We start from the raw sequence: 21,678 nt of genomic DNA on the forward strand, positions 1-21,678 counted from the left end.
TTAGTGGACTGACTAATCTAGTAGCCTTCTCAAGTGCCTTGGTTGGTGGTCTTTTACAGATATTTCTCGGTTTTTCCTTCTACATTAGTCAGCTGCTGCAGTTCTATTCTGGCAAAATGGGTCTGTGCGCATACAGCTCAGAGGTTTATTCATTAACCTGCTGTTGCCATCTCCAGCCACAACATTATCTTGGTTGAGGAAGGAGTGGCCATTCTCAATCAGATGGGGGAAGTGCACACTGGGAGACCTTGGTTTTCTAAACACCATCAGTGACAAACAGTAATAAAAAAGGTGGAGCACATATGGAGGATTTTAATGTACATCGGAGGGAAACACATGGCTAGCAAGCAAAGAATGGGCACAGCGTGAGTGCACAGCTTTTTCAACCCATGCAGCAAATTTTCAGCCCGCACCTTTGCATATAAAATTGACTCAGAAGAGGTAGGGTGCTAAGGATATGAGTGTTGTGGGGAGAGGGGCGGAGTCATGGGAAGCAGGACGCCAAATGGTCTTTCTGGGAGGGATTAGCCCACTCATACATCTCAAAAGGAAGAAAATGATAAAAAACAGTAATTCAAATTATTAAATTTGCTTCAAAATGCCTCAATAAATGCAGGTGTGTGCCACAAAATTCCCTTTTTGTATGCCGAAATATTTTGATATCAATGCCGTAGTATCCTAGGGGGGTCTGATAAAGCCAATGACTTTAATTCAATCTGTATTACCACCAGGACAACACCATATTGAGTAACTCCTCTCAGTGCAAATGTGGTCACATTGTGGAAGCTGGTTAGTGCATTCAATCTAAATTCTACAAAGGCTATTCTTTTCTGAAAGAAAATTGTTTGTGAAAAACATAAGGAAGCAGAATAAATATTACACTGTTTTCTTATGAACTTTGAATATTTAACTGTTGCTTTTGTGTAGGGTATGGTGGAGAAAGACTGTTTCTACAAATGTACCTAAACGATATTCCCGTAATTACTTTTGAAGCAGACTAAGTGGATGTATCTCCTTAATATGTGAAACATTTTGACTCTTTCCTCAGTTGAAAATTCACACGTGCAGCTTTAAGGGTATGATGAACTTATTTTAAGTAATCAACTGTATTTATGTTACAGTCAGACATAAGCTATAAAGTAACAATAAATTAATGTAAAGTGCATGCTCTCTTTGTCTCCCATACTCTTTCAAGATGAGAGTATTTTTCCAAGTCTGTGAAGTTTTTCTTTTAAGGTCTCTAGTATAAATGTTTATATTGATATTGCTAATTGTTTACTAAGCAGCTTACACCCTTGTTTCTTTTTCCCATGAAGAAACAAGGCCCAACAAACCCATTCCTTTTCCACTTGTTACGTGATGTCAAAAAGGTAAGCATATTTTACGAATTAAATAGTGTTCTGTACATTAATGATTATTACTTTTTATGCTTGAATGTTGATTTTGGTCAGAGTATATGGAAGGGGCTTAGAGACGTAATTAATGTATCCATGTTAATTAGCTCTGTTTATTCCAGACTAAATGCACATTTGAAAGATGATGGATGCTCAACACTGGGGCTTTCAAATTGATTAAAAGGCACACAAGAATAGGCTGGAGTTTACTTTCCAGATGAGGAATTTCATAACTTCATCAATCTTAAATCTGCTAGAGAGAATTATCAGTACCTAGTCAATTGTACTTATAACCCTAGCAGTAGTGAACATGAGTGCAGCTGGAATATCACGAGGGTATCTACTGTTTAGGGAAGACAAATCCTCTCCTTGTATAAATCCATACACCATCAGTTTTAATTTTGACCAGAAAAAACGTAAGGACCATTCCATAAATTATTTCCTCCTAACACGGTTCACCCTCAACTTGGTCCCCATAGGATTCACCAGCTTTGCATTCGAATCCCTAATTTTGGTAGTAGTAGTTGTTCCAGGATAACCATATATCCTCCCCATCCAAAGTTAATAGTGATAATGTTGGCTTGTATGAACTCAAGAAGTACCGTCTACAGAAACCTCTTGGGGCTGTTCTAGGAGCACAAATCGCTAGAAGAAAATAATCATACATGTTGTTTTCTTTTTAAACGTATATGCCACCCTGCCAAGCTATTTATACTCATTCAGATCGCCAAATACCTTGTGTCTTCTTAAAGTGAAATGTATTGAAACCATACGGAAGCATGTTACGTCATGACCAGAATTCAAAATATCATTATCTTTCTAGGCAAATCTTTCTCCTGGGTATAAGATCACCCTTACTGATGTTGGACTGATTATTAATTTTCTCATGGGAGGAACCTACAGGTGTTCGTACACCCGAAAACGATTTCGAACTATCTACAAAAATATGACCCAGGTACTGTAGTCTATGGAAATATATTCACTGTGACGTTTTAAAATGAGGACATTTGTCGAATTTCTGTAGTGCTCAGTAGAGGAGGCAGGCCAAAAAAATCATTGGAAGAGCCAAACCAGAGGGGAGCAAAGGGGTTAACTTTGAGATACTCGAAATTCGAGCTAAGTAATCAAAATAATTATCATGTCAATAAGCCTGTTACTTTAATATTTGCAAACAATTCGACTTAGTGAATTATTAGGTTATATTACCGAATTATGTGACTTTTGTTATAATTAATTTTTAAATACATATTTACAAATCGTCACGAAATTAATCCTCCCTCCGAAGAATGACCAGCTGCTGCTGTGAGTTACTCCCATCGCCCTTCTCCCAGACCCCCTGAGGATGATGGTGGATTTACGATTGTCTTGTACAGGAAGGATATACACATGCACATGATAGACCCTGAAAATGGATGATTTGTTCGAAAGTAAGCATATATGCTCAACTACAACACGAGTGATAGTGGATATTTTTTTCTTTGTAATTTAATAATAACTATTTTTGCCCTGCAAGTATTTGTTGGAGTAATAGACCTCTGTGACCCTGAATGTATATATTTCGTTTTTGCAAACACAACTATATTCCTGAGGTGGTCTCTCACCATGCTCAAAGGGACGTCCGACAGGATGTTGCGCCCCACCATATTTCCACCAGTTGTCTTTGTTCCTTTCTTCATTTCAAACACTAAGGCACCACATGCACAGCAATTTCATATTTGTTTCCCTGTGTTGTACGCGAACGTTTAACACGAATATACACTTTTGAAAGCTTTCCCACACCTCTACACTCAATTACCACTCTTGGCATAATGTGACTTTCCCTCATTTCAGCCCCTCAACTTCATTTTATAGGTATGTGAGCTATGAATAACAGTTAAACCCAGACAGTCTTCTAGTTGTTACAGACTTGTTCCTGTATACACCCTGCTTGTTCAGGCCAGCTAGATGAGGCAGCGGTCCAGTCCTGTAACAAGATTTTCTAATGTTAACAAAGACAATGGGTCTCTATAAATTGTGTTACTCCAGGTTCTCTCCCTGATTTAGGGGGACTCTTACGGTCATTCCAGACCTTGGAAACTGAGTGGTTACCATAGGAGCCGGAGACATTTTTGTAGAACTTGCCTTTCACGGCCATCAACACTTTTGGCCAGATGTATCAAAGTGTTTTGCGATCGCAAAAACTGCATTTTGGTATGTAACAAATCCAATGTGCGATTTGGTAACTTGTTTCTGAATCACAAATTAGATTTGCGACTACATACCGATTCGGTATTAGGAAGAGGCGTGTCAAGGGCGTCCTTTCCTAATACCGAGTCACAGCGGTATGTATAATTGTTTTGTGACCGTGAAATGCGGTCACAAAATAATCGCAGTTACCACCAATTTTCAAATTGGTGGTAACCTATTCGCAAAGGGGAAGGGGTCCCTAAGGGACCCCTTCCCTTTTGTAAATGGTAGTGAAAATATATTTTAAGAGCAGGCAATGGTCCCAAGGAGCACTGCCTACTCCTAAAAAAAAAAAAAGTGAAAAGAAAACTTTTAATTTCTCATTTTTAAACGCATCCTGTTTTCCTTTAAGGAAAACGGGCTGCATTTAAAAAAAAAAAAGAAAGAAAAAAAGATTGCTTTATTGAAAAGCAATCACAGACGTAGTGGTCTGTTGAGCCCAGGAGGTCACCATCCCTGTGATTGTAGCCATTTGCAATGGCTTGCAAATTGCGACCTACCTCTTAAATATGAATAAGTCCTTGCAAATCGCAGTATGAAACTCCTGGGTCAAATTAGTAACATATTTGGCGAGATAGAGATGGAAACAGTGCACCTGGAAAACCATAGAGGAGTGGCCAATCAAGAGTACACTTCAGGGTGGAAGATGTCCTGCCATCACGCTGGGTGGGGACTACTACTGATCCTAGGAGGACCAGGAGAGGACCAAGTACTAGGTGAGGAGGACATCATTAGCCAAAGGGAGGCTCAATATTATGAGGAGAACTGGTGAAGGTCCAGAAGAAATCCCAGAACACAGGTCTCACTAAAGTCAATCCGGATTTATTTCCTATTAGTGTGGTGCATGTGTGGCAAATCATCATTCAGGTATTTGCTTGATTGAGTTTAGTAGAACAAGTAGTACTAAATAAATTTGCATAATAAATAGTATATTGCAAAGGTCCACTGAATATGTAATCAAATGTCGGACAGACTTATTTAGAATGCATGTTGTAACAGTAACATCGATGTTATAACTGTAAAGCTCAGGAGGCGTGTTCAAATGGCACCTGTGCGAGACTTGTTCCTCGGAGCTCCGCCGCTTAGGCACTGCATGGGGGCAGATGCTGAGCTCCCCCAGGACTCGCTTTGACTGTATCCATGCCCGAAGATGCCAATAATTGTTTGGGGCTTGATCTGAGCCTAGTTTTCCCAGAAAGCGTGCCCTAGAGCCCGACATAGCCAGAACTACCCAGGTGATTGCACGGCTAAGATGGTGGCAGTGGCAGAGCAATGAGTCAGGTTCCATGGAGAGCCACGTGTGACGAGCTTGCGGGCTGCATCGGCCTTTACGGCTGTGCGGCAGGAGGCACCCTGATGGGAAAGCAAAGTGGGGCTTGACTGACAGCGCCCAGACAGGGTAGCTTCTGAATCACATGTTGACCCCGTGGCGGAGCTGGGTGGGGGCTGCACCTGTGTGCCGCTGGGAGGCTACACTCACGCCTGGGCCCTACAGCCTCCTCTCTCCAACACAGCCTGATCTGAGTTGCTGTTAGAAATGGGGTCTTTGGCAGTCAGGTTACCCCTGTCCAAGCAAGGACCCTCACTCTAGTCAGGGTAAAAGAGTGAATCACCCTCAGCTAACCCCTGCTTACCGCTTTGGTAGCTTGGCACAAGCAGGAAGGCTTAACTTCAGAGTGCTAGGTGGAAAATATTTGTTCCAACACACACAGTAACTTAATGAAAACACTACAAAATGACACAACACAGGTTTAGAAAAATAGAAAATATTTATCTAAACAAAACGACAAAAATACACAAGTCAAGTTACCAATGAATGTTTTAAACAGAACGCTAATGCTGTTAGGGTGAAAATGTACCTGGTCGTGTCCAAAATAACCCCACACAGGCGAGTGTGCGTCAAAAAGGGCTTGTGATGCGTCTATCACTCACGAGCAAGACCTTGCAGCGTTTCTCCTTCAGTTGGGTCGGCGTGCGTCATTTCTTCTCTCCGCAGGAGAGCGATGCATCGATCCAGTCACTCTCGGGTCCGGGCAGGCCTTGCATCGTTTTTACACGGCCAGCGATGTTCACATCGGAAAATCAGCCACACAATAACCTGAAAACCACGCAGCTCGGGTTGCGATCTCACCAGCCTCGGTCCAGCTGTGTGTGTCGATCTTCCAGTCGCGCTGTAGGCGAGTGCCGATTTTCAGCCGCAAAGCCAGCGGCGTGTTGATTTTTCTACCGTAGATCGGAGTTGCGTCGATCTTTTCCCTGCACGGTGGTCTGTGCGTGGATTTCTCACTCTTGTCCTGCCAGCTTCTCCTTTCAGGGCCCCAGGAACTGGATGGGGACCACTTGGCAGAGTAGAAGTCTCAGCAGAGGCTCCAGATGCTGGCAGGGAGAAGTCTTTGCTGTCCCTGAGACTTTAAATAATAGGAGGCAAGCTCAGTCACAGGCAGGGCAGCTCTTGAGCTCTTCTCCAGGCAGAGCTTCCTCTTGGTTTCCAGAGTTGTTCTAAAGTCTGTGGTTTTGGGTGCCCTTCTTATACCCATTTTGCCCTTTGAAGTAGGCTTACTTCAAAGCAAAGTCTCTCTTGTTTGTAAAATCCTGCTTTGGCCAGGCCCCAGACACACACCAGGGGGTTGGAGACTGCATTGTGTGAGGGCAGGCACAACCCTTTCAGGTGTGAGTGACCACTCCTCCCTTCCCTCCTAGCACAGATGACCCATCAGGAAATGCAGACTACACCCCAGCTCCCTTTGTGTCACTGTCTAGTGTGAGGTGCAACCAGCCCAACTGTCAAACTGACCCAGACAGGGACTCCACAAACAGGCAGAGTCACATAAATGGTTTAAGCAAGAAAATGCTCACTTTCTAAAAGTGGCATTTTCAAACACACAATCTTAAAATCAACTTTACTAAAAGATGTATTTTTAAATTGTGAGCTCAGAGAACCCCAAACTCCACATGTCCATCCGCTCCCAAATGGAATCTGCACTTTAATCATATTTAATGGTGCCCCCATTTTACCCTATGAGAGGGACAGGCCTTGCAACAGTGAAAAACGAATTTAACAGTATTCCACTGTCATATAAAACACATTACTATATGTCTTACCTTAACCAAACACTGAACCCTGCCCTCGGGGCTACCTAGGGCCTACCTTTGGGGTGCCTTACATGTAAGAAAAGGGAAGGTTTAGGCCTGGCAAGTGGGTACACTTGCCAAGTCGAATTTACAGTTAAAAACTGCACACACAGACACTGCAGTGGCAGGTCTGAGCCATGTTTACAGAGCTATTAATGTGGGTGGCACAACCAGTGCTGCAGGCCCACTAGTAGCATTTGATTTACAGGTCCTGGGCACCGCTAGTGCACTGTACTGGGGACTTACTAGTAATCAAATATGCCAATCATGAATGAACCAATTACATACACATTTTGTAAAGGAGCACTTGCACTTCAGCACTTGTTAGCAGTGGTAAGGTGCCCAGAGTAACAAAAACAGCAAAAACAGAGTCCAGCACACATCAACCACCTGGGAAACAGAGGCAAAAAGTTAAGGGAGACCACGTCAAGGATGAAAAGTCTAACAGTTGCAGAAGAGATTCCTGCTCCTCCGCCGCTTGCCCAGTGGCTGATGATTGGGACAGAATAGTGAGGAGCCACTAACCCTGAGGTTGCCTGACTTGCTGATGGAGGTATGTGGTGGGTCTGATGCGATCTGGGGTGGCTCCCTGGTGGCCTAGGTCATCCCTCCTGGCCCATGTGCCTCTTCTGTGGCTTGTGCCATCCCACCTATGAACCTACCTTACACCTGCTACCCCTATTAGCACTAGAGACATCACTGGGAGGTTGGCCATTTCGGGAGCACTTTGGGCTGTGAACAAGATCTAAACAGGTCATGGTGTGTGGCAATGAGGACTCTGTGGATCTTCCAGGAAAGTCCTGCAGTAAATAAAGGCCATGTGTTTGTCAGCTTGCCTTTGCCACCTGTTTTACATACCTTTGAACACCTTGAGTCCTGTTTCCTGGGCCTCTGGACGCATGCTGCACCCCTTCAATGGCACTCCCTGAACAGAGTTCATGCTGGTGGATGGACAGTCATTGTAATGCCCATCAAGACAACCTCCAGACCCTGTACAGGCTGGACAGTCATTGTAACATCATCAAGACTACCGCTGGACCCTGTACACCGCTATACCCCTACCAGCACTCCTGTGGTGATCTTGTGTGAGTGGCCTTTGCTGAGGGAGTCCCCTAATCTCGGGGTGCATGCTTCTGGCCTTCCGCTGCCAACTCTGGATGCTTCTGTTTGCAACCTATGTGGGAATGCCGGACTTTTGTTAGCCTGGACCTATCACAATGAGCTAACAGACATCCAGCGGGTTTTACTGCACCCCTACTCTGCTACAGCAAGGGTTGGCCCATGACACAGACATGTCTTCACAATGCCAAACAAGATGCCATCCTTAAAGATATGTTTGCCAATCACCTGTCAAAGAAGCCATACCAAAGCAGGGTGACACTCTTGTCCATACTTTTACCAGCGGAGTCAGCTGCATGGAACTCCCAAAGTGAAAACGCACTGGTAATGAGGGCATTACTGGACAGCCCCTTTCGGGACCTCAGCGATGACATTGCATCACTTAAGCAGGACATTGCAGTGGACGTGAAGGACAGACGATGAGATCGTGGTGAGCTAGGTCAATGAATTGACTCACTGGAGCAAGCCACAGATTCCTGCAAGAAAGAGCTGGAGGGGCATCGCTAGGAACGCCTTGAGTTGTAGGATGAGAATTTGGAGATCCAATACCAGCTAGAAGATCTCAAAAACAGATCCAGATGCTCCATCATTTGCATTAAAGGAATCACATTTCAAGTCGTATGTGTAAAATTGGGGTACTATGTCACTTGACTGTTTCGACATGTGACCCCAGACCTTGCAGATCAGACAATTATTCTTGATAGTACTCACGGAGTGGGCTGTCCCACTCACACCCCAGAACACCCACAAGATATCCTTACCTGCCTTCACTATTAAAGGCAGAAACAAGTTATTATGTCTGCAGTATGGGACAAGAATGGCATTGACTTTGGGGGCGCCAAGGTCTGGCTCTATCAGGATCTTTCCCCAATCACCCTACAACGTCGCAGATCCCCTCAACCTTTGACTGACTTCCTCCAAAATAAAGGGATCAAATACAAGTGCAGACACCCTTTCAGGGTCCAATTTGTCTGGGACAACAAGATTAGAACCATCCTGACCTTAGATGAGGCTCACTCCTTACTGGATATGGTTGCTCTACCAGAGCGATGCATCAATCTACCTGCCCGACAAAAAAAAATCCGTCTGTAAACCTACAGAAAAGGAAAGTCATAAGGAACAGCCGTCGTTGCTGCACCAACTACGACGACGATACAGTGCATCAGATCCCAACAGTGACCATTGACTTTCTGGAGGGCCTGCTGATGGTCATGTGCTGATGAGATGGCAGATGATGGCCCTCTCTCCCTTTTAAAGCTCATGGCTTCTACTGTTGATGCCTTCACCAGCCCTGGGACCAGTGCCACCTCCACTGATGATGTGACTTTTTGGTGGCAGAGCTCCATCACTGCGACAAATTGGCGGTCTGCAGTGGTTTGTTGCCAGTGAGATGGGCACTCAGGTTCTTGTGTACCATGTTCCCAGACGTGGAGACAACTTGTATTGTTTGTTTCTTGTTCTTACCTCCCTGACTGTTTACTGTTCTTTTCTTCCATCCTTTATCTGATATCCCGCACCATTGCACATTCCATTATGCACCACATTGTAGACGACTCTCTGGGGATTTGCATTTGACATCTGATCCCCCTTGATGTCTACTGCTGCCTAATACTCACCCATCTATGATTAATACACTTAGCTTGAACGTTTGAGGTCTTAATGCCCCAGCAAAATCCCTCACCCTTCTGACTTTCCTTAGAGATGCTAAGTGCTATGCCTTCTTTAAGAGAACCATTCACTTAAAACTGATCAGCAGCGCCTACATTCCCGGATGTTTGACCACCAATACTTTTCCTTGGGGCAGGGGTTGCGATTCTTTTTGCTTCACATTTCCCAAGGAGGGTGACACAAACACATGCGGACATACTCGGCAGGCTCCTAGCGTTGCAAATATATCTCCACAGACGCATGTTTACGCTGGCAAACCTATATTTTCTAAACAATCACCAAGAAGCCTTTGTTAAGGACATAATAAGCCACTTTACCATCACCCCAGACACAGATATTATTGCTTGGGGGATTTTAATATAGTGCCAGATGCCCAACTGGACCGATCAAATCAAAGGGTGGGACAAGCCAGTGCCCTTTCCTAAACCTAGCAGATATTTGGCAACAGGAGCACCAGACCGTGCAGCACTATGCTTTTTTTTCAGCAGCCCACTAGACCCATGCCAGAATCGATCTTTTTCTTATGTCCCCCCCTTATCACAGCCACTCTGCTGCAGTAGACATTGGGATGGCTGCCCTTTCTGACCATTCTCCCATCACCCTTGGGTGTCCCTTCCCTAGCTCTGCACGCCCCCGCTCTTGGCACCTCAATCACACACTACATACCTAGAAAAGATTGTCACTGACATCATGGTCTCTATCAACTCATTTTTAGCTACCAGTGACACACCAGACACACTGTTAGTCTTATTATGGAACGCATTGAACATACGGGGCCAGTTTATTGCAATAACGGCCCACTTTAATAAAGAAAGGCGTCACACCCGTGCTCAGTTAGGGAGCTGCATAAGGGACCTGGAGGAGGTTCACAAATGAACTGGATTACTTTCTTGTTTAGGAGGAATAGAAAGATTAACCAAAATAAAAAGCAGAATTGTGCAGTAACCTGAATTCTGCTCTGGAAATACAATACACTGAAGTAAATTCAATTGATAACAATACACCTGATTCTTTCAAATACAATTTGTAGACCGTACTGTTGCTAACCCACCACTGGCATGACCTCTCTTTGACTTAGTAGCAGGACAGCTAATTACATAGTAATTTTCAAACTCAAAAGCGGTAGAGGCCCATGTTTCCTGCAGGCAGACTAACTGTGGATTTATAGTATGGAAATCCTAGATTTCCCCAAATTATTCCAGCACCTGGCTGTGTTCCATGACACTACTTTAGTCAAAGGAATTGCATTACTAAACACGCCACTTGGACCAGTGTGGAGTAGCCACTTTTCCACTAATCAACTAACCCGCTAACCATTCCCACTGAGAAACATCATCGTTTTTTGCTGCATGCCAGATTTGAAATCATTACATGAGGCTACCCTAGAGCTGGCTTTACAAGACACTAGTGTTAATTTTGCATCAGTGGTCATCTCTTCCCGTGATGGAGTACATTCCTCAATGGAACGAAGATTTGTCAAAGAACTATTCCCATCTACAGGAATAACCCTGTTTTTGAAAGGGGAGGGAGCACTATTGATTCCTTGTGTCATAAAGAACTCACAATTGTTCAAAATCAAATTTGCAATAATTGGTGACTTAAATGTAACTCTTGTTGTCTTCTCTACTAGTGCATCTAGAAGTTCCACCAAATCCAAGTCACTGCTCCTTTCCACATTAAGCTGATCAACCCGAACAAGAAGAGTCAACAAAAAAACACAATTTAAAGAGAAAGAGTAATCTTCAAATAAAGCTACATATTCTAAAGATGTAATCTCTTCCTTTCTCCTTTGGTTGCTAATTTTGAGGATTTTTCAAAAGATGAGACTGTGGCTGAAGCACAAAGTTCGTAGCGATTGCGTTCAACACCACCGAAGAGGCTACTTTTTCTTTTATTAAGTCATAAGAGTCCCCGTATAAGTGAACATTTGGTAGAGAACTCTTCAAACCAACTGACATCTTTTCAGCCTACATATTTAATAGGGAATCTTTTTTTATCACTAGCCCTGGTTCCTTCATTAATGCAAGCTCTCCGGGGTTCTTTGGAACATCCGTTGGCTGTCGAGTTTCAATAGTAATGATCTGATCCCTATTTCCAGGGTCTGCTGGGTTCAAAATAGGATGAATTTCCATAGGGAATTACATTTTTCTAACCCTTTTTGTTTAACCTATTCAGCTTTCTTTGAGCTTTTTTTGCCTTCTTTCCTGTTTTGGGTATCGAAACTGGGGCCAGAGGCTTTTCCACCACTGCTTCCATTTTTTCTTTCCTTTAAAAAATTAAAAACACTTCAGTTTCCAAGCGTTTTATTAAAGAAAAACACAATTTCGCTGGCACGGCCTTTGTGGAAACTTGGAGAGGCAAATCTTTTTCCATGAAGAGAAGGTTAAATATATATTTGTGTTAAGGAACATAAAGGGTATACAATACATTAAGCAATATCAGATGCAGTCAACATGAATACGTATGTTTGGTTAGATTGCAGTGTCGTTACTGTTTATCTGTAGGAAGATATTACATACCACTGCCGTGATAAATACAACATATATTTCCCACATAGTTATGTTTGCAGCAATACCATGGTCTGTAAACTTGCACATATGTGCGTGCGACCCTAAGCTACTTGTACACGGTAAACTGACAACTTTGAACTATGGAATGTGTGTTTCCTGGGTTAGCGGATAAGTAGTACTGTGTGGGTTTTGCTGTGGTGGAGGGACAGTGTAAGGCATTGCTGTATCTTATTACTTTGAGTGCCTGGCACCTCGTATCTGTTCAGGTGGGCTGCATGTTCACATGCCTTTCGACCTCCTCTAGGAGTCTTTGCCAGTTTGGTAGCTTTTTCCTGGGGTTACTGCCTGAGCTAGGTGTGTACGCCACCTCTTCCGCGAGTATCCCTGCACGCAAGTCAGATAACCATACTATAATAGGTGGAGCTGTGGTTGACTTCCAACACATAGCTAGGCGGTGTTTTGCCAGGATCAACACCAGATCTATGAATCTATTAGGAGGCTTGCGGCGTGTTGTGCAGGATGTAATCCCTATTATTTAATGTGGTCCCTCTCTGTGGAGTTGTCGGCTGCTATTGTATTTAAGATCCCAGTAATGAACTCCCAGTATGATACCACATGGGTACTTGTCCATACCATGTGTATGAAATCGGCGTCATTGGACTGGTATCTTGGGCATTTATCTACCGTTCCTTAGTACATACTCGCTAGTCTTTTGGGAGTGAGGTAAGTATGGTGCAGGTAGTTGAATTGCGTGCATTTGAGTCTGGCATTGGTGGATGTGATCTTTGGTACTGAGAGACACTGCGACCATGGTGATCATTATATCAAAGGTGGATTCTCAGTATGCTTTAAGCGCCTGAAGAGGCTGTTCCTTGTCTGTGCGTATGGCACTGTATATGTTAGTGACCGATTGTCGCATGCCTGATCCAGCATTTCTCAAAATCTGTTTTGATATGTTCTTAAATGGAGTCCCTGAACGCACTATTTTACAAAGCTGAGGTAGGGAGTCTCCATGTAGGTATACACAGAGGGCGTCAGTTCCACAACAGCCATATTCTCAGGGGGGAGTGGTCAGACAGTGTGTGGCCAAGAAATTCCACATTGCTAGTCTTTGTTAGGGCCTAAGTGCTGCAATAGAAGAGGTCTATTCTAGTATGTAAATCATGTAGCCCTGAGTAATAGGAATATTCGCAAGTGGTGGGGAATAGGGCCCTTCATGCATCCCAAGTGTTGTGTGAGAGTCGTGGATTGGGCTCTAGTTAACAGTGGTCTTGATCTGTCCATTTCTGTATTTGGAGCACAGTTATAGTCCCCTCTCCAGTAGCATGGTGCGATATATTGCACAAGAGCGCTGGACTGAGCATTTGTAGGAATGTGGCCTGATTCCACATCATGGTTTCCTTCCAGTATTGCATATCTACCTTCATGGTCAGTCCGGGTGTGTAATACTTCTAATGGTACCCCTGGGGATACCCATATGAGAGTCCCCTGGTGTATCTGGAGCACGTGGTCCTCACTAGTGCGCTGCCAGCGCCTACGTGTTTTCTCCAGGTCAGAGGCGGTTAACTGGGTCTCTTGTAGTAGTGCCACATGTATCTTATTTCTGCGTAAAAATTGATACACCCAATGTCTCTTAATAAATCCCGCCAATCCTCTGATGTTCCATGTCAGTAAAGAGTATTGAGACATATGTTTATTTGGTTGTTAGGTCCGTAGTGTTTCCCGCGTACAGAACCTGGGGTGTGCAGCAGTTCTCCTCCATGTCACCTGTCCCCCATCCATCTCCCGTCTGTTCCCTATTTGACACACATTCATATATATTCTTACCATTATAACTACCTACAACAACAAAAAGAATCCCTGTGCTGTACTCTGGGTACCGCATCTAACTCCCCTTCCGAGGCTGTTGCACCAACAGGCGGCCAGCCAATCGCACTGTGATGCCCATAAGGAACTCAACTGACAACTAAACAGTTTTGGGTCCACCCTTTGTGTGTAAGGAGAGGGGGGACCTGGTATAAGGTGTAAGTACCTTTGGTACCCACTATAAACCAGGCCAGCCTCTTACAAGGGGCTCCCGGGGAGGGAGGGTCTTCCCCGGTACCCTCTGAGCACGCTCAACCGAGAAAAAGGTTGAGTGTTTCCCCTGTAGCACTGTTTCTGACAGCCATTCCTCGATGTATAGGTCCTTGCTGGGGCCCTCCACTCGCTCCGGGTGTGCCGCCCTTGTGGTTATGTGGCACCCAGATGCACGGAGCGGTCGGTGCAGGGGACCCCCGGGTTACAGCTGGAGGCTAAGTCACAGGGGCACATTGTCTGGCTCCCTGCTCGATGCAGCGGCTACGTGCCCAGTACAGGCCGCAGCAGCATTCTTTCACCCTTGTTGCAGGTTCACTGCAGCCTGCTTGCTCCAGGAGCGCACGGCTGAAGACCAATAGTGGGGGTCTTCCATTTCAATGAGATTGAGGGTCCGGGTGGGGTGTTAAATACAGGCTGTGCGCAGGGCCTGAAATGAGCTGCGTTTCAAGCGTCCACTCCAGTCACCATCTTGGCCACACTCCCTCTGTAAGCATATTCGTTAATTGTCTTCTTAGTCTTCGTCTGAAAATGGTGCTGTGTGCGCCGTCTCAGATGGTTTGGGTACAGTGAAGCCCAAAAAAATTGTGAAAAGAATATCTATTATTACAGGCGTGACTCAAGGAGTACATTGGGGAATCAAGTAATTGTCCTGCATTAGGTAAAAAATGCAACAAGTGTAGTGAAATAGGCCATTTTCAAGCCGTGTGTAAGGGTGCATATCCTGGAATGGTTGCTGAAGTTTCTAGTGATTCTCAAGTAGTGTCTGATAGGGTTAACAACTTTGTTCTCATTTTAAAAGTTGATTTGAGCAATAAGAAAATGACTAAAGGCCCCTTGTGTTGTGTGTATCGATGTCACAGAAATAGGAGTATTGGCTGACTCACATTCACCTGTCACCATACTGTCAGATGTCATTTTCGATCATAAATCGATGAACAAAATATTGATACAGTCTGATGTAAATATTGATACAGTCTGTAAATTCTAAAGCATTGTAGGATTTTTCTATAAAAATGTTGGGGTATTTTAAGTATGTTTTACATTTTAAGGCAGTACTATAGATATAAAATATTATGTGGCCTTAACTGGTAGAGACATCATTGGGTGACATGATTTGGCCATCCTGATTCTTAAACTTGATTCTGACTGTCCTGTGGCTCTAGTCTAGATGATTGTCCAGTCTCTTGTTTGGAACTTGGTAACAGCAACACTAAATGTTGTTTGTTCTATTTTAAAATATATTGGTGAATAAAACAGGAGGTTTTGGTGGTATGGACATTGCATTAAACTTTAGACAACGCTGTTCCCTTAGCGCATTAATTGAGACTGGTTCTTTTGAGTGTTACAAATGAACGCCAGAAATTACTGGATCACATGTGTTTGGCTCGTGTAATTGTACCAGCAGAACAGTCGGAATGAATTTGGATTTTGACTTTTGTGATAGCTCAAAAGCAATCTGGCGAGCTCAGATTATGTGCTGTTCTTCGTTCACCGAATTACAATATTGTCATTGAAACGCCCCCTTTGCCTTGCATACTTGAGATGCTGGCTACTATTGGCCAGTCTGATTTTCAGTCTTAGTTCTGCTTATCATACGGTTATATTAATGCCAGAATTTCAATCATTAACTACTTTTACATCATTTTTGGATTATATAAATACCTGTGATTACCTTTCAACCAAGGATTAGAGGCTAGTGTTTTCCTGAAATTAATGGGTAGCGTATTTGGAGACATTTGGGGTGCAGACATTTCAGGATGATATTTAGATTTTTGTGCCTAGTGTTTAGGACATAATGAAATATTGAAAAATGTGTTATAAATCTCAAAAGATTATGGTATGGCTGAAATAGAAATGCAAATTTGCAAACTGGGTTGATATTTAGGCCACACTATCACTGATGTAGGTGCTACACCGAAAGCTTATCTATTGGATGCAATTTGCAAAGTGACAGTGCCTGGTGAAAAAGATTCTCTTTCTTATTCTTATGAATGAGTAAGTATTCGCATACTATACCTGGCATTCTTCTGTTGTTGAACCACTGAGTTCTTTTATGTCAAAGGCTGTAAAGTACTCTTGGGGAGAAGAACAAGATGAAGCTTTTGTTCAATTAAGGAAGAGGACTTTGAGGGCACAAGCTTTTTAAACAGTTTGTAGTTCAAAATGCACAGTGATAATGGATGCAAGTTCTGGGGGGATCGGTGTGTTTTTGCTTCAAAGAGTAAATGACAAGGAAAACTCTCACTTATCAAGATCATTGTGTGGTTCTCAATTATATTACAGTTCCATTGGAAGGGAAGCACTTGTGTGTTGATTGGCAGTGAAAACGTTCACATTTATTTTTGTAGGGTACATATTTTGATCTGGTGACAGATCATAAACCACTTGTATATGTAATGCATAGCAGTGGAGTGGAAAAGGCCTGTGCAAGGTTGTTACATTTAATTTTCAGATGTCACTTAGAGACTAATCTCAAATTGCTCACCTTGTGAATTTTCCCCAGGGATCAGACTGGATCTGGAAGCATCTCTAGCAATTCCCTCTCGCATCATTATATGGTGTTGTGTGACTCTGCTTCAGATTGGTTCTTCCCCAGATGTAACGTCCAGGTCCCCATATAAGAACCACTGCATGTCAGTTCCTTTTTTTTTCTGCCACTTCTAACGCAGATCCAGAGCTTTCAGTGCTGTATTCCGACAGACTTTTTCTTCAGGAAATATTTTTTTCTCTAAAATTGCTCTATGGGGCCCTAAAACTACAGGTTCTATGCCGTATTGAAACCATAACTGGCAAGTGTTTGTTACGGACACCAACGCCTGTGGTGCCTCAGCACCACAGTTGACACAAAGGGGGTCATTATGACCCTGGCGGTCTTATGACCGCCAGGGTTAATGTAGCAGTATCACTGCCAACAGGCTTCAGTGTATACCACCACATCTCCACTCATACCGCCATGGCGGTATGAGCAGCCGGACTAGAGATGTAATTCTCCAACCCGACGGCCCACAGAGTACCGCCGGCAGCATTATGAGCCGGCCTACGCCCATGGTTCCTGTGGTGTTAGCAACACCACGAAAACCATGGCCGTAGGGCCTACCGTTGACAGGGAATTCCTTCCCTGTCACAGGTAGGTGGCTCCCCTAAGCCCCCAGCCAGCACATCACCCCCCCCCAAATCACAGTTTCTGACATTTTATTGAATTACACTTTTTTGCTGTTAGCATAGAAGAACGTTAAAAACACAAAGATAATCATACCAGTCGAGAGATGGTGTCATTTCCTACTACCACAGCGCTTTGTCTACCACTGATAATATGTAAACTGCACCAACACACTGCTTACATTTTGCATAGTCTTTAGGTGCAAAATGTTTTGACTGCGTAGGATTTAATCCTATTGAGTCGGGGGAGAAGAGGGATCTCTGGACAGCAACGGAAGGTCAGAAGAGGCAAGGAAGGTGGAAGGGACAGGTGGAGACAGCCTGCAAAATGATGAATTTTGATAGTCGTACAGTTCAAAATAAAAAAATAGTACCTCTACCAGCGCGCAGGCACAGATATGAAGCAGTATTTTGTCCATGCTCCCAGGAATGGACACACACAGAGCCCCAGGATGAGGCGCTGTCCAATAAGGAGCAAGAAAAGTAGAGCGACGTTGGACCCAACCAATGGTAAGTAAAGGTAAGTAATGGGCAAACGCCAAGTGTGTTAAAGATTTATTTTTTTCCAGACAATATCTTTTGCTGACAGAGTATGCGGGCTGTAGGCAAAGCCTTGAAACAAGCAATGTGTTTCAGCTTACTCCATTATCACAACTCAGTTTGCTGCGAAGACATGCACAACTTTATCAGCAAACTGAATTGTGAAAAGTGAAGAAGGACTTGTGTGTCTGATGATATGGGCATAGAAAACAATACGAGTGATATGTGCCATATTACAGTACATAAAGCAGACGCTACAGGACATGAAACAGTGTAATGCAAAGTGTAAATAGAAAATGTCTGTTTATAAAAATAAAAAGGATTAGCCCATAGGGATTCTTATAATTATCTGTATATTTTCTACAGCATGATTGCTCAAGAATGCCCTTTACATATATTGAATACCATGCCCAAGCGGGCTACAATTAATAGTTCTATTGTTTGTTTCTAAATCCACCTTTTAGGGCTAATCCGAGAGATTACCAAGTATTATAATATGTATGTCAGCACATCTTCTTCATCGTTAGCTTTTTCACACCAACATCCCTGTGAAGCACATAAAAAATATCGGAATACAGTTCTAAATTTAAAATAATTAATGAAAGCAAGGAACCATGTTATTACCGCCCATCATATCCTGCACTATACAATCTATCTCGACATATTCGAATCGTACTGTATCTCTATTGTGTGCCTCTTGAAAATGTCTTGCTACTGTGTAGGCCATGTCCTTGTTACATACATATCTGATATGGTCCAAAATGCGAAAGGACATTTCAGGACGTGTAATGCGTAGTGAGCTTTGCAGGAAAAACATTTATTAATATTATTCTTTCTGCCCGTTAATGGAATGTAATATATTTTACAAGAGACCACCTCCAATTTACTTGCTTTATATTTCTGACATTTTTAAAAACCTTTGGGAGAACCCAGCCACGTTCGAATTTTCTACTTGTTGGGAAATGACTGGAGCTTTTCTCTGAGGGAATTCGATTTACAGCAGGGAACACTGGGTTTACTATTCATTTCTGCCCCTATCAAAATATCAATTTGTTGAATCCTCCAATGTTTGGAAAAAAACTGTGAATCTCTTCGTGTTCTTTGCTGTAGGTGGTAATTTAAACGGGTGATCTTGCTATCCTATTATTTTGCTCTCCTATTTCTTTCCGTCAGGGGCGGAGCTTGGTCAATGAGAACGGTGGGGTGGGGGGGGCGGAGGGGGCGCATCCATCTTCAAACTTCCCAACAAACACGCTGGCACATCTTGGTAAAATGAGCATGAGGGGCTTGTAGGGCAGTGAGAAAGTTCAGCACAGTGGATTGTTAGAGTTACTTAAAAGACAATATGTTGTAAATTAACCAACAGTTTTAAGAACTTCAAAACAGAGGCGATAGAAAGTGCGCGTGTGCATGTTTTTTGTCTGTGTGTGCTTGGTGAAATCCGACAGCCACCTCACCATACCCGACTGAAAGCATCAGCACCCCACTGTTTACTAGAGAATAGCTTCATTAGGGGGTGTAAACCCCAAACACCCCGCTGAAGCTATGCCCCTGCTTTCAGTGCACCAAAGAGTACAGCATCTCTTTTCCTGTGGAAACCTTTTTCTTGGCCTGTTCCTCTTATCTTAAACTTAGTAAACAACAGATCTTGTTCCTTTTCAAATATCTCGGTTGTAATGCAGTTACATCTCTCTTATGGGTTCACTGCATGTTATACTTTTATCATTGGTACTAGGTGAGCGCTACTGTAGTGCAGTATACTACTGCCTGTAGCTTCTATCTTGAAAAGGGAAGTAACTGAATGTATGATGGAACAGGGAATGCTGGAACAATGCATGCCTGAACAACGTGGTCAAAACAATGACCACGTTGTTACCACAAACGCCTTTACCACGTGGTTCTAGCATGCCACCCCCACCTGCCATAAGGCCCAGAACCCAACCCCTAATACTAAAACTACCCCAACTCCCACCCTTAAAACAAAACTACCCCGCATACCTCCCATCCTGAACCCTAAACCCTATCTCGACCTCCCCCACCCGCCCTAAAAACAACCAACCCCCACCCCTAAAAACCTAACTACCCGACCCCCCTCCCAGCCCCTAAAATCAAAACTACCCTGAACCCCCACCCCCACAAACCTAACTACCCCGATCCCCCACCCCCAAAAACCAAACTACCCCACCCCACCTTCAAAACAATATTACCCCAACCCCTGCCTCACCCCCAATAACAAAAGTACCCTACCCCAAAACAAAACTACCCTGACCACTGCAACCCCTCCCCTAAAAACCAGAACTATTGTGCCCGCCCGCCCCTAAAAACCAGAACTATCCTGATCCCCCCCCACCCCTAAAAAACCAAACTACCCCAACCCACCCCAAACCCTTAATCCACCCCCCTAAAAACTACTCCCAACCCTACTTCAACCCCACTTACCTGACATCGTCCTCTCCCGATCTACTCTGTCTTTTCCTCTGCCTTAACCACGCATATGCATTGTTCAGCACATGCGTGGTTAAGACAGAGTGAGAAAAAGGTAGTCATTGTTCCGGCAAGCGTGGTTACGCTTGCGTTGCTTGCGTAATGGACTTTCCGGATGTTTCCTGAAGTAACTATCTCATTCGCTATTCCACAAATGTTATCTGAATGAGTGGAGTGAATCAGCAAATATGTTAAAGTCTGGTGAGATATGCTGTATGAGACATTAAAAGTGCTTAAGGAGATCTGTGAATTCAAAGAAGAGTTGGCTGCATTAAGTAAATCGTGACCGTCACCCAGCCTTCATCACCAGCAGTCTGGGCTATGGAAACTTTCTCTACGCAGGGCTCACCAACCATCTTATGAAGAGACTGCAAACCATCTAGAACGTAGCAGCCAGAGTCCTCGTCAACCTCCCAAGCCGGTTTCACATCCCACCACACCTGACCACGCTGGCTCCCAGTACACAAGTGAGACAGTTAAAACTCCTCACCCACACATACAAAGCACTACACAACACAGGCAGAGCCTACCAGAACAACCCTTTTACTTCCATACCTTCACTGGTGGTAAGACTTTTCAAATACAAATAACATAAAATCATACTTCAGAATAGTGCACTTTTCTCTTCACATATATTACTCACCATGCACGCACACAGGCACACCACTCACAAATCCCATCAACTGCATTCTCAAAGGCACACCATTTCCACTGGCACATCTCGCACCCTCAACACACAGGTACTTCGCTCAACCAGCACTCACCAACACCGTGCTCACCCTGCACTTACAAAGGCTCTCTACTCAGCCTGCACTGACATGAGCATTCTGCTTGCCCTTCACTCATACTGGCACAACTCTCACACCCTGCACTCACATAGGCACACCACATAAACTGCACTCATCCAGGCACATCTCTCACTCAGCTTTCCAACAATGCACTCACATGGACACACCTCTCACACTGCACTCACATAGGAATACCTCTCCCCCACACTTACAGGGGCATGCTACTCACCCTATACTCACAAGCACACCCATGATCCTGTGTTCATATAGGTGCAGTTCTGCACTTCTCATCATTCACACAGGCACTCCTCTCAATCCACACTTACATGGGTTCACCTCTCTCCATGCAGTCACATGGGCACACTTCTCATCCTGCTACTCCCACTTGCACATCTCTCATCCAGCACTCATAAAGACTCAATCATGCCCTCGGCTTCCCCTGCCTGTGTACAGGTAGATCTCTCATTGTGCAGTATGGCACATCCATTTTTATGCACACATATATACACACTCTCACCCAGGCAAGCTGTTTACTTTACACTCAAAAAGGCACACCTGTCATTCAGCTCACACTACACT

At 43.9% G+C, this 21,678-nt stretch overlaps 1 protein-coding gene across 3 annotated transcripts in view; it reads left to right on the forward strand.

Annotated features, from left to right (window-relative positions):
• The window catches only part of LOC138284105 (transient receptor potential cation channel subfamily M member 7-like), a 1,183,984-nt gene that overhangs the window by 595,875 nt on the left and 566,431 nt on the right, over positions 1-21,678 (forward strand). For all 3 annotated transcript variants that reach the window (XM_069222537.1, XM_069222536.1, XM_069222538.1), the window contains exons 13-14: positions 1,317-1,370; positions 2,218-2,349. In XM_069222537.1, the coding sequence (XP_069078638.1) occupies positions 1,317-1,370; positions 2,218-2,349 (186 nt within the window). The remainder of the gene's footprint in view (positions 1-1,316; positions 1,371-2,217; positions 2,350-21,678) is intronic.

The sequence above is a fragment of the Pleurodeles waltl genome, chromosome 3_1 (genome assembly GCF_031143425.1).
Source record: "Pleurodeles waltl isolate 20211129_DDA chromosome 3_1, aPleWal1.hap1.20221129, whole genome shotgun sequence".
Taxonomy (NCBI): Eukaryota; Metazoa; Chordata; class Amphibia; order Caudata; family Salamandridae; genus Pleurodeles; species Pleurodeles waltl.